The 14,399-nt window shown below is 39.0% G+C and overlaps 1 protein-coding gene across 9 annotated transcripts in view; it reads left to right on the top strand.

Annotated features, from left to right (window-relative positions):
- Positions 1 to 14,399, top strand: part of ATRX (ATRX chromatin remodeler) — a 310,126-nt gene that overhangs the window by 259,836 nt on the left and 35,891 nt on the right. For all 9 annotated transcript variants that reach the window (XM_036306108.1, XM_036306107.1, XM_036306101.1 and 6 more), the window contains 2 exons: positions 2,752 to 2,929; positions 4,384 to 4,578. In XM_036306108.1, coding sequence (XP_036162001.1) covers positions 2,752 to 2,929; positions 4,384 to 4,578 — 373 coding nt within the window. The remainder of the gene's footprint in view (positions 1 to 2,751; positions 2,930 to 4,383; positions 4,579 to 14,399) is intronic.

Here is a 14,399-nt window from a genome sequence, read left to right as displayed (position 1 = left end):
TTGAGTCATGTGGTAGCTCTATTCTCAATTTTTTGAGGAATCTCTAGACTGCTTTCCATAGTGGTTATACCAGTCTATATTCCCATTAGCAATGAATGAGGGTTTCCTTTTTTCTACCTCTCTAACACTTGTTATTGCTTGTCTTGTTGATATGGCCAGTCTAGCATGCATGAGATGGTATCTCATTGTAGTTTTGATTTGCAATTTCCTAATTGCCAGTGAGGTTGAACATCTTCTCATATATTGTTGGCTGTTCGTATGTCTTCTTGGGAGAGGTGTATTTTCAGGTCCTCTGCCCACTTTTTGATTGGGTTGTTTGTTTGTTTGGTATTGAGTTTTATGAGTTCTTTATGTATTTTGGAAATTAAACCTTTACTAGAGCTACTGTTTGTAAATATCATCTCCCATCTGGTTGGCTGCCTCCTTGTTTGGTTGTCCGTTTCTGTTGCTGTGCAGCAGCCTTTTAGTTTGATATTGCCCCATTTATTTATTTTTGCCTTTACTTCCCTTGCCTTTGGGGTCAAGTTCATAAAATGTTCTGTATGACCAAGGTCCATAAGTTTGGTACCTATGCTTTCTTCTATGTAACTTACTGTTTCAGGTCTTATATTTAGGTCTTTGATCTACTTTGAATTAATTTTTGTAAATGGGGATAAACTGTAATTCTACTTGTATGCTTTTAAAATAAAATATAAATAAATACATCTAATGTTGTAAATTAGACTGCATTACAATTGTTTATATGTCTGGTGTCTTGTAGTTGGTGGTCTTCTGAAGTGCACTGACCAGATATTTTTTCATCTTTTGTATTCCCAGTCTAGCTTAGTATTTGGGTTGCATAACAGTGTGATAAGCATTCTTATTAAACCCGTGCAACTCTTCATTAGTGGATTCATACCAAAGAGCTTTGAAGTTTTCTACAAAGTTTCCTATCTTGTGTGTGTTTTTTGTTTTGTTGTTGTTGTTGTTGTTTGTGTGTGTGCACGCGTGTGTGTGTTTAACCTACATAGTTTGTACTTTTCTATGTGCTTGATTCTTTTGCTGGTGTGGAATAGATGTAAATAAGTGGAGTAATTTGGAGGCAGCATTTGCCCTTAAACCTTATATATGTCCATTAATTAAAGAAAACACAGTTTGTTCTCTGTAATGAGTGTGCATTATTACAGAAGTATAAAGAAAATAAATATCGTAATCCTAGTGACCAGGGATAACCACTGTTAATATTGTATGTATGTTTTGTCTTTGTTTTGTTTTTTAATATATTTTTATTGGTTTTAGAGAGGAACAGAGAGGGAGAGAGAGATGGAAATATCAATGATGAGAGAGAATCACTGATTGGCTGCCTCCTACATGCCCCCTACTGGAGGTTGAGCCGATACCCAGGCATGTGCCCTGACCGGGAATTGAACTGTGACCTCCTGGTTCATAGGTCGATGCTCAATCACTGAGCCATGATGGTCAGGCTTTATGTTTTGTTTTTAATGAGTTTCTGTTATATGTAAGGCTCTATATCCTGTTTTTATCATATACCATAATGTCGCAGATTTTTAATGGAAATTTAAACCATTGAAGAGCCAAAATATAATTTAGTCCTCTGTATTATAGATATTTTTTGTTTTCAACTTTATGGTCTTATAAGACTTGGTGTATAAAGGCATTTTATGTAGATTGTTGAACGTTTATTATATTCCAGGGGTTTTCTCACTCTAAATTGCCAATAGTAAACAAATTATGTAGTCATCCAATAGAATCTTATGCAGCTACCAAGCATAATGTTTACCAAGAAATTTGAAGGAGTGCACATAGTTCCTTGAGCAACCCTTTTCTACCCATAATTTCTATTCCTTGCAGATAACCAATATCGACTCTTGGCAATTCTTCTGGTATTTACTTACATATGTCCTTTCTACAATCTCTTGTGCGAATTTACCCACATGCACACACACATTTTTCCTCAATTATTTTCTTAGTATATATTTTTCATAGTATTTACCTAAATCAGTTTGGAGTGTTTCGTTTATTGTGAGTATGTAAATATTCACACTGAAGCTATTTGAAATATTGTGATTACTTTTCCTTTTTTGTATACCTGTTTATTTTTGTTGAATAGTTTATTTTTACCACTTCCTCAGTTTCTATGAACCTATCACTCATTCCCAAATTCTCCTACAGAAATATAAATTCTTGTGTTCTGACACAGCAGGTAATCTAACAGTTTCTTTTTTTTTTTTCCTTGAACGAATTCTTGGAGCTTTCTGTCTTCTTGGTCCTATTTTAGCTTCCTTGGTATCTTGCATCTATCTAATTTCCCTACCTTCATTATGCTTTATTGTAATTTCATATAAGGTACCCCTAATACACTCAGTTCATGGGGCACTTTCCTTCATTTAGATGTATTTAATGCTAATAGGAGTACTGAACATAATATGGACTGTTGAGTTATACTTAAATTTTCTACATTTACTCAGAAATCTGCAAATACCTTGAATACATTATTAACATGTGATTTCCATATTTATCTTTATTCCTAATTCAGACTATTTTATTTTCCAGCATTAAGATTCTTCCTGGGCATATAAAGCTTCAATCTAATTCTTTAGACATGTCTTGTTTAATTCAGTAAGTGAGAAATGAATTCTCTGAACTCTTGATTGTTCAGAAAACTGCCTTAGGATTAAAAAGCCATAGCATAATTAAAATTTCTGTGAAACACTCATTACTAAAGCATTCATTCTGTATTTTCATTTTCAGAGGACGATTGTTTATTATTTCCACCAAAGCAGGATCTCTTGGCATTAACCTGGTAGCTGCTAATCGAGTGATTATATTTGATGCTTCTTGGAATCCATCATATGATATCCAGAGTATATTCAGAGTTTATCGCTTTGGACAAACTAAACCTGTATATGTATATAGGTTCTTAGCTCAGGTAAGTTCATAATTTATATTCTTATCCTTTTTTTTCTTATTGTAATGTTGGATGAAACAATATTTTTGGAATGCAGAACATATATGTATTAGAGAGGCAAACAAAGTTGAAAACATCATTCCTATACATAAAGCAGCAGCAGTCAAGTTTTGGCCTATCATGATTTTCTGTTTTGTCATTCTTCCATATCTATAATGTCAACTTTCTCAGACTGAGATGGATTTGCATGGGTAAGCATATTTAGCTTTTTAAAAATTTTTTAATATAATTACAGATATCCCCTGTCTCCCCCACCCCCCTTTATCCTTTACCCACCCCCCAGTCTTCACCCCCCTCCCCCTGAGGGAGGGGGCTTCACCACACTGTTGTTGTGTCCTTGGGCTATGCATATATGTTCTTTGGCTAATCCCTTCACCTTCTTTCATCCAGTCGCCCCCCACATCTCTCCCCATAGCATTTTCTGGCTAGTTCAGGAAAGTTAAACATTTATAGTTCTTTTACTTTGCATACATAGAAAACCCAATAACTAAATCTAAATTGCTTAAAGAAACAAAGGTCAAATGATCATTGTTTTTAGTGGCCACCAGAGTCTCTTAATTTGAGGAATATGGATAAGTAAGAAGACAAAGTTAACTTATGATAATAACAAAGAATATATAATAGTAAAGTAATTACCTTTAAATAAAAACTAAGGTATTAAAAACAGATACTGAATTTGAAGAAAAATAGTAAAATCAAAGAGGTAGGTGCAGTTCAGAGTAATACAGGTTTATAGAATCAAGTTGCTCTTTTAACTGATGCATCTGCTTTGGGAGCAGATGCTACCCTTTCCAACAGCCTAAAAATCTGGGTTTCTCAACCTGAGACTGGTTTTTATTGGTAGGTCCTTGCTTATTTGATGATCTTTAGTACATGGTATAATTGGTAAATACATTGTAAACTCCTTCCTATTATTTAAATTAAGAACTCCTTTTTGTCCTAGTTTAAATGCTAAATATATAATAGAGATGACATTTTAGCTATATTAATTTTCTGTCCTGAAATTACCGAAAGTAAGACTTAATATAAAGTCATTTTATAGTGATTACTGAAAAGTTATTAAGCTGCCCTCTTGCAATCTTACTTCAATACCCCCTAAATTCTTATTTTATGTACTCATTTATTTCTGTTTACCTTGGTATCTGACTGCTCTCCTACTTCTGCCAACTTCAGAAATATATAAAGCAACATATGAATCATATTAATAAGATAGTAGAGAATGATTTTTGTCAAAGTAAACCATAAGAATGAAATCTCTCATGAATTAAGTAGCACTGCTAATAAAATTTTCTTTATGGCAGATATTGCTATGAAGTTTTGCCATTTGATATTAACCAATAACTATATTTCCACTTGATTAAGTTTTGTGTTTACATAATTTACTTATTTATATATTGTTCCTTCTTTTTACAAAGGGAACCATGGAAGATAAGATTTATGATCGGCAAGTAACTAAGCAGTCATTGTCCTTTAGAGTTGTTGATCAGCAGCAGGTCGAGCGTCATTTTACCATGAATGAGCTTACTGAACTTTATACTTTTGAGCCAGACTTATTAGATGACCCTAATTCAGAAAAAAAGAAGAAAAGGGATACTCCCATGCTGCCAAAGGTAAGCATCTTTAAATTAGTAGCTCAAAAAAATTCCGACATGGACTAAGGAAATTTTACTACTATAAATCTCACTACGGCTATATTCCAGAATTTTTCAAAGAGCATAAAATTGTGTTTATTTTTAATATATATATATTTTTATTGATTTCAGAGAGGAAGGGAGAGGGAGAAAGAGATAGAAACATCAATGATGAGAAAGAATCAATTGGCTGCCTCCTGCCAGATCAAGCCCACAACCCGGGCATGTGCCCTGAATGGAAATTGAACCATGACTTCCTGTTTTATAAGTTGACGCCTAACACTGAGCCACGCCGGTTGGGCCATAAAATTGTGTTTAAATGAAAGGATGCGTCTTTTGTTCTCCACATAACAATACAAAAAGATAGTATAATCTGAAATAAATATTTTATGTCAAATAAAAAGTTCAGCCCTGCAGAAAAAGGTTTCTGGGTAGAAACCTTAAAAGAAATTCAGGGGTGGGCAAAGTAGGTTTACAGTTATGAGTACACAAAGCAGAGAGTTTATTCTTGTATTATTATTTATTAATTTGTGTTTTTCCATACGAACAACTGTAAACCTACTTTTGCCCCCTCCTTGTAGTTTGGTTCTCTTTTAATAATCTCCAGTAGAGGGCGCACATAATTTTAAAATGTATATGAAAATTAACTATCTCTTCCGTAACATTCTTTGCTGTCGTATAGTAATTAAGAATCAGCAAATAAAAGTGTCTCTTATTTGATAGTTTTCATTGTCATAAAGAAAGTAAGACTTGGAAAAGGACCTTAAAGGTAATCTAGTGAAGCCCGTTCATTTTATAAGTAGGGAAACTTAGGGTCAGAGACATTCAGTGATTTGTCAACAATTTTCAGCTAATAAGAGGCAGAGCCAGGACTAGTATCTACATGTCATTTGGTCCATTGTCCTTAGATAAGAAAACATTTTTTAATATTAACATAGAAATGTAATATGACAGTAGATAACATTTTGACCCTTTGAACATAAGAGAAAACCATATGTGCTCTGATCTAAATAAGGAGTTTATATATTTAAACCTATTCTAGTTATCTAAAAAGCCATTCTGGGTGGAATTGTTGGGGGATGCTATTCCTGTTGTTTTGGTTTCAAATTCAAACACTTAAGGTTCCATGTGCCTGTTAAGAGAATTGGGAAAGCAGCTACCAGGTTACGGTGACACTCTATCAAAGTTACTTTAGTCATTTGTAAAAAAATTGAAAAGTATTTTGGTTACTCATATGGTTGGACACATTTAGTGAAAGAAAAAGTTAATAGGAATAATGGCTAATGCTAATATGAATCATTTATTTTTCCAATTAATTTGTTAAGTAGCTGTTGTTATTTATATATATATATATATATATATATATATATATATATATATATATATATATATATTATTGATTTCAGAGAGGAAGGGAGAGGAAAAGATATTGGCTGCCTCCTGATCACCCCCTACTGGGGGTTGACCTGCCAACCAGGAATTGAACCACAACTACCTGGTTCATAGGTTGATGTTCAACCAATGAACCACACCAGCTGGGAATTTTTTTTCTTTAAAAATATTTTAATTGAATTTATAGGTTAATAAAATTATACAGGTTTCATGTATATAAGTCTTCATCTGTATATTGTATTTTCTCCAATTAATTTTTTTAAATCCTCACCCAAGGATATTTTTTCCATTGATTTTCAGAGAGAGTGGAAGGGAGGGGAGAAGGGAAGAGAGAGGGCAGAGAGAGAGAGAGAGAGAGCATCGATGTGGGAGAGACACAGCCATTGGTTGCCTCCCGTATGTACCCCAACTGGGGCTGGGGATTGAACCTGTAGCCCTGGTACATGCTCTTGTACAGGCTGATGTTGTAACCACTGAGCAACGCTGGCCTGGGCTTTCCAAATAATTGTTAATGTATATGTCAATTAAAGTAACATGAACATTAAGTATTTAGAAATTTTTAAAATCCTTTGTCTATGTAAGCAAATATTTTTGTTTTTCTAGTCATTGAACATTTTTTCCATTTAAAGTTCACTGTTAGAGCATGTAGGAAAGAGTTTTTGTTACAGCATCTATCAAATTCCTTTGATAACAACTTAGGCACATGAAGATTTTAATCTACACATTTTTATATTACATTTAAAATACTTTTTTAAAAAGAATCATTTTAGTTTCCATACCATGAAATATTGATAATGATTTGGCTTTCTTTCTTAATTATCTATATACTAGAGGCCCGATGCATGAAATTCATGCAAGGGGCTCAGCCTTCACAGCCCGCCCCTGGCTACCTTGGCCCTCGCATCAACCCCCTATGGCCCCACCCACTGCTTGTTCCGGAAGGTCATTCCTGAAGGTTGTTCTACCGTCCGGGCTAATTAGCATATTAGCTCTTTATTATCCTACTAGAGGCCCGGTGCACAAAAATTTGTGCACTCGGGGGGGGGGGGTCCCTCAGCCCGGCCTGTGCCCTCTCGCAGTCTGGGACCCCTCGGGAGATAACGCCCTGCTGGCTTAGGCCTGCTCCTGGGTGGCAGAGGGCAGGCCCAATCCCTAGGTGCAGCCCCTGGTCGGGCTCAGAGCAGGGCCGATTGGGGAGTTGGGGCGCTGCCCCCTGTCATGCACAGAGCAGGGCGGATCGGGAGGTTGCGATGCCACCCTCAGTCATGCTCAGGGTAGGGCCGATTGGGGGGTTGGGGCACCGCCCCCTGTCACACTCACGTCAGGGTCGATGGGGAGGTTGTGGCGCCACCCCCTGTCACGCACAGAGCAGGGTCAATCAGGGGGTTGGGGCACTGCCCCCTGTCACTCACAGAGCAGGGCCCATCAGGGGGGTTGGGGCACTGTACCCTGTCATGCACAGAGCAGGGCCAATCAGGGGGTTTGGGCACTGCCCCCTATCACTCACAGAACAGGGCCCATCAGGGGGGTTGGGGCGCCGCCCCCTGTCACGCACAGAGCAGGGCCCATCAGGGGGTTGGGGTGCCGCCCTCTATCACCCACAGAGCAGGGCCGATCAGGGGGTTGGGGCGCCGCCACTCACACTCAGGGCAGGGCCGATGGGGAGGTTATGGCTCTACCCCGTCACACACAGAGCAGGGCCCGTGGCGGGGGGGGGGGGAGTTGGGGAGCTCCCCCCTATCAGGCACAGAGCAGGGCTGCTCAGGGGGTTGTGGCCCCGCCCCCTGTCACACACAGAGCCGCAGGGCGATCAGGGGGTTTGGGCGCTGCCCCCTGTCATGCTGATCCCGGTGCCGGGAGGCATATTACCCTTTTACTATATAGGGTAGAGGCCTGGTGCATGGGTGGGGCCAGCTGGTTTGCCCTGAGTGCTCAGCTGACCAGTGGATGCCAGATGAAGGGCTCATGGCTGGCGAGCGCAGCTGTGGTGGCATGAGCCTCTCCCTTGGACACTCCCTCCCTCCTCTCCCCGTGCGCTCCTCCCCCATCTGGACCAGGACTGGGATTGGGACAAGCATCGAGACTGACTGGGTGTGAGCCTGTGGCCACTTCTCAGTCATGGGTGCACCAGTATTGCCCTAGGACAGGTGCATGGAGAATGTAGCAGAGCAGCAGCGAGCCTACTGAGTGGTACCGGCAGCAGGTGCAGTGGGGCTGCGATGAGCAGGAGCAGCGCAGCTCCCGGCCTGGGCTTGGGCTCCTCCCCAGCCACATACTGCTTTGTGCACTAATACATCCCTCAGGGTATATAGGACTGCCTGTTTTGGCTGATCACCACAGGCCAGGCTGAGGGACCCCACTGGTGCATGGATGTACTGGGCCTCTAGTATTATTATAGAATGTGAGTAGGATTCTTGAATAGTCTTTAGAAATTTTTCTGTAGGCAAATAATTTTGTTCGTAACTTTAAAAGCACACAAGCACAAATAGAACCATACCATACATACTCTTATGCAACTTGCTCTTTTCACCCAGATGTTTCTTGAACAAGTTTCCATATCCTATATAATAAAAGCATAGTATGCAAATTGTCCCCTATACTGGGAATTTGACCAGGGGTTAGGGCCAGCCGGGGGAAGGGAGGGAGGCACTGGGCCTCTAGTTAAAACATATACCTGTACCTTTTTTTGTTGTTGTTAATCCTCACCTGAGGATATTTTTTCATTGATTTTTAGGGAGAGTGGAAGGGAGGGGAAGAGAAAGAGAGAGAGAAACTTCAGTCTGAGAGACAAATCAATTGGTTGCCTCCTGCACATGCCTTAACCAGGGCTGGGGACCAAGCCTGCAACCAAGATACATGCCCTTGACCGGAATCAAACCCGGGGCCCTTCAGTCTGCAGGCTGATGCTCTATCCACTGAGCCAAACTGGTTAGGGCTACCTCTACCTTTTAAAAACAACTGCATAGTGTTTATTTGCTTTGTTTTGTTTAACTCTTGTATCTCCAACACCTTTCCTATCAGTTACTTAATTGCACATATGTTTACAATTTTAAGGATAGTGAAATCTGTTTTCAATTTGAGAAAGATCATATATCCAACTAGCATCTTGCCTAAAATTTTACTTAACTTTAAACTTCAACTTTTATGAAAAATAGCCCATAGTAATATTTCTGACAGGAAGCAAAGATTCCAATTTGAAAAGAGGTAATTGACTTGAACTTATTTGTTAAATGGTAAATTTCTGATTGTATGAAATCTGTTTACTTCTATAAACATTTATTATTTGCTGACTTTGGAGGTGTATTGTGAGAGTATATTAATAAAAACAAGACATTGTGTATGCTTTACACTTAATTTTAGCCAAAAGGCTGAGAAGTGATATGTTGTCTATGCTTTAAAGAAGATTTTAAAAATCAGGGGGAAAAATGCTATTTCATCATTATAGGATGTCTGGAAATAAACCATCTGCGTTATAACTTGGCATTCTGAGTCATCAAATATGTCATACTTTTTCATTTATAGACTTTATTGTATTTTGATTTTGGTGCTGTTATCCTTTGCTCAAGAATAAAAAGGAAAAGGACTATTAAATGCTACATTAACACAAAGTGTTTCAACTCTCCAAAGGTCTTTCCAAAAAGGAAAATAATAGTTAACTTATGGGTTTCTTACTCTTTTGTTCAAATTATCTTCCTTAATCCAACAGCAACTGCAAAACTGACAGTGCTCTTTTCATTTTTGAGGTGAGGAAATTAAGGCTTGGAGAGGTTATGTAACTTAATTAAGTTTATAAACTTAACTAGAGGCCCGGTGCACGAAATTCGTGCACGGTGTGTGTGTGTGTCCTTCAGCCCAGCCTGCACCCTCTCCAATCTGGGACCCTGGTGGGATTGGGCCTAAATGGGCAGTCGGACATCCTTCTCATAATCCAAGACTGCTGGCTCCCAACCGCTTGCCTGCCTGCCCGCCTGATTGCCCCTAACCTCTTCTGCCTGCCAGCCTGATCACCCCCTAACCACTCCCCTGCCAGCCTGATCGATGCCTAACTGCTTCCCTGCCGGCCCAATTGCCCCCAACTGCCCTCCCCTGATGGCCCAGTCACCCCCAACTGTCCTCCCTGCAAGTCTGGTCACCCCCACCTGTCCTCCCTTTCAGGCCTGGTCCCCCCCAACTGCCCTCCCTTGCAGGCCTGATCGCACACAACTGCCCTCCCCTGTTGGCCATCTAGTGGTGGCCATCTTGTGTGCACATGGGGGTGACCATCTTGTGTGTTGGAGTGATGGTCAATTTGCATATTGCCTCTTTACTAGATAGGACTAGAGGCCTGTTGCACAAAGAGATTTGTGCAATAGGCCTTCCTTTCCCCTGGCTGCTGGCACCGGTTTTCCTCTGGCACCCAGCACCCAGGCCTTCGCTCTGGCTGGGCTCCAGCCAGAGCTGGCCCTGCGGCCATGAGGCTTTCGCTGCTCCGTTGGCCCCGAGGCTGTCAAGCTTCGCTCCACCGCTTGGAGCCTACGTATGCAAATTAACTGCCATCTTTGTTAGGTTAATTTGCATACTCTCCTGATTGGTTGGTTAGTGTAGCAAAGGTATGGTCAATTTACATGTTTGTCTATTATTAGGTAAAATTAGTGGTGAAGCTGGCCTTCAAACCAAGTCTGCCTAACTTGAAAGCATGCACTCTTTATCATATTTTATTACCCCTAAATGGAGATTAGAAAGTTAATTCCAAGTATAAGAAATAAGGCAGAGGACCTGGGATTCCTAGAATTGAATGGCATGTAGAATGCATTTTGTTTTAAATAAAGCTGGATTTTAAAATATAGAATGATTTCACAGAAAATACCATTGTGTGAGATAACTGTTAAGATTTTATAATATAACCAGTTTAGCTCATGGCTTGTAAATTCTTCAAACTTATAGGAAGCTATAAAGTTTACAAAGGTCTTTCTTATACGTATATAGTATCTGAAGAAACTGAAAGTTAGTTTGTGATTACCCAAGGGTATATGGCCAATACATGTTAGAGCTAAAATTTAACCCAGTAGTTTTCAAATTGTATTCCAAGATGCCCCTAGGAGATCTGCAGAGGTGGTCCAGAGCTACCATAAGGCTCAGTGAGTACGGAAAGGCCAGATAGGCAGCACTTTAAATCAGTTTCATTCACTCCTTTTATCTCTTATATATTGGGCTGCAACGTAAGATTTAATTTAAAGAGAGGCTGTTACTGCTTTTTAAAAAATATATTTTTATTGATGTCAGAGAGGAAGGGAGAGGGAGATAGAAACATCAATGATGAGAGAGAATCATTGATTGGCTGCCTTCTGCACACCCCCATTGGGGATCAAGCCCGCAACTTGGGCATGTGCTTTTACCGGGAATCGAACTGTGACCTCCTGGTTCAGAGGTCAATGCTCAACCACTGAGCCATGCTGGCTTTAAATATTTTCTTAAAAATATTTAAGAAACACTGTACTTACACCATAATGCCCTTTACCTATCAGAATAACTAAACTTGTCAGGATTTAAAAGGGAATGCAGTAAGAAATATAGGCGATTTACCTGAAGGAAGTAATGATAGTCCACTTTTAGAGAGAAAAATAACATTTTTTTAAAGAATTAAGTCCTGCCGAAACCGGTTTGGCTCAGTGGATAGAGCGTCGGCCTGCGGACTGAAAGGTCCCGGGTTCGATTCCGGTCAAGGGCATGTACCTGGGTTGCGGACACATCCCCAGTAGGAGATGTGCAGGAGGCAGCTGATCGATGTTTCTCTCTCATCGATGTTTCTAACTCTCTATCTCTCCCTTCCTCTCTGTAAAAAATCAATAAAATATATTAAAAAAAAAAAAAAAGAATTAAGTCCTGGCTGGTGTGTTACTCAATGGGTAGAGCATAGCCCCACATACTGAAGGGTCCGTGGGTTTGATTTCTGGTCAAGTGCACATACCTGGGTTGGGAGTTTGATCCCAGGCCTGGTCGGGGCCTGTGCAGGAAGCAACCAATCAATGTGTCTCTTTCACATCAGTGTTTCTCTCTTTCTCTTTCTCTCGCTCTCTCTCTCTTCTCCCTCCTTCCCTTCCATTCTCACTAAAAATCAATGGGAAAAATATCCTTGAGTAAGGATTAACCACAAAAATCAAAGAATTAAGGTACTGAATTTTTTTGCCATAGTACGGTACAACCCCCCCCCCCCCCCCCGCATTCATGGTTTTGTTTTCCGCAATTTCAGTTACCTGCGGTCAACCATGGTCTGAAAATATTAAATTTCCCCCAAAAATCAACATTTTATCAAGGCTGATGATCCAGGATAACCCAAAGCAGATGATTCTCCTTCTGATATATCGTCAGAAGGTCATTAGTAGCCTAGCACTACATCACAATGCCTAAGGCATTAACCTCATTTCATTTCATCAGGTAGGCACTTTATCATCTCATTATTACAAGAAGAAGGGTAAGTACAATACAATATTTTGAGAGACCAACCACATTCACATAATTGTTGTAATTGTTCTATTTTATTATTAGTTATCATTGTTACACTCTTACAGTGCTTAGGTTATAAATTAAACTTTATCAAAGGCATGCATGTATAGGACAAACATAGTATATATTGGATTCGGTACTATCCACAGTTTCAGGCATCCACTGGGAGTCTTGAAACATCTCCCCAGTTGATAAGGGTGGACTACTGTACAGAAAGTCCTCGGGTTATGTTGGACTCTATGTACGTCGTTTTGTGGTTACATCGCCATCTCCCATTTATAGTATTTATTAAAAAAAAAGTTTCATCATCTCGACATATGCACATATGTGCTTTATGTTTTTTTATTATTTATGTACCACAAGTAAAGGTCAGGAATTGTTATCTTTCTTTTAAATTTTTTTACTGTTTCACTTCATTACTGCTGTGTATGTGCTCCATGTGAGTGACGTAGGTGCTTATATAGGTGGGTTCCAACTTACGGCAAAAATCTCATTACGTCGTGCCGTAGGAACGGATCTCCTACATAACCTGAGGATCTACAGCCTACTGTATATGGTTAAAAAACAGAGGATGGAGCATTCAGGTACAGTTTTAATGGAAAAAGTCAGACTATTGGCCCATAAAGGATGGTTAGTATGTAATTATATTAGGAAAGAATGAGGTGTAAAACAGCTTGGGCAAAAGGAAAGGTAAATTATTTATATACCAGAGAAATAAGGTATGATGAATAAATTGGCCAGATGAAGAGTTGAAATTGGATGGGTAAGGTGGGGCCAGCTTATGGAGAGTCATGGAAAGTAAATGAAGGTATTTGAATTTAAAATAGTATTCATTATAAGTTTATGAATGGTGCTGTTGTATGTGAATGTAGGCTTTTGAAAAATTAGCCGGGCAGTAAAATGCAAGAAGAGGACATATGATAGGGTAATGATTATGGAATAAATCAGAAATTTCAAGAAAATAATTGATATAACTCAATAACTGATAATAGGTTTTAGCTTTTAATCTGTAGGCAGTAAATAATTAAAATAATGAAGCTTAGTTTTTCATTCATTGATTAAAAACTTTTCAGGTATCTGTGATGTGCCGATATGCTAGTTACTAAGTATACATTGATAATTAAGACTTGGTTCCTGCTCCTAAGGAACCTGTAGTCTAATGAGTGTACTTCTAAGCAAATAAATATAAAAATAAAAATTATGGCTTCTATAATAGATAACAGTATAGGCACCAAGGAAGGAATTTTTGGTTCTTTCTTGGAAAAGTTTGGGATGGGGAACTGACTGATGTTGAAAATAGAAGTGGGTAGCTGTTTGCATTGCTATGAGGGTAAAAGGTGAAGGCCCTTCAAGAACAGAAGCAAAGAAAAAAAAAACATGCATAAAATAGCATGGTGAATTTTAGGAGTCTCAAGTAGTTAAACATAATGGAGTGTAAAGAAGTAGTGGTAGAGTAATGGTGGGTGTGAGAAGAGGTGAGAACAAAGACTGACCATAGAAGTTAAAGAATTTGTACATTGTGTTGTATGTTTGGGATCTATTTAATGATTTTTAAGCACAGGACCAACATCAAATTTTCATTTTAGAAAAATCACTTTCTGTATTAGTGTACAGAATAGATTGGAGAAAATAAAATGGATGTTAAGATACTTGTTTGGATGCTATTAAAATTATCCAGAGGAGAGGGGAATATACAGTCCTGAAGTAAGGTGGTAGCATTGGGATAAGAGAAGTACCAGGCCCAATGTAGGTACTCTAAAAAGGGGGGGGGGGATAGAGGGAGTCCTGCAATAATGTCAACATTAAAATTATTTTAAATTAAAAAATGTTGAGACTTTGTTTCCTAGGCTTATATTTAGAATATTATATAACTCTGTCCACTACTACTTGATTTATATTTCCTTTAACAAGAATTTGAAAATTGT

The sequence above is a fragment of the Myotis myotis genome, unplaced genomic scaffold (genome assembly GCF_014108235.1).
Source record: "Myotis myotis isolate mMyoMyo1 unplaced genomic scaffold, mMyoMyo1.p scaffold_m19_p_4, whole genome shotgun sequence".
NCBI lineage: Eukaryota > Metazoa > Chordata > Mammalia > Chiroptera > Vespertilionidae > Myotis > Myotis myotis.
This window is presented reverse-complemented; position numbering and strand designations above follow the sequence as displayed.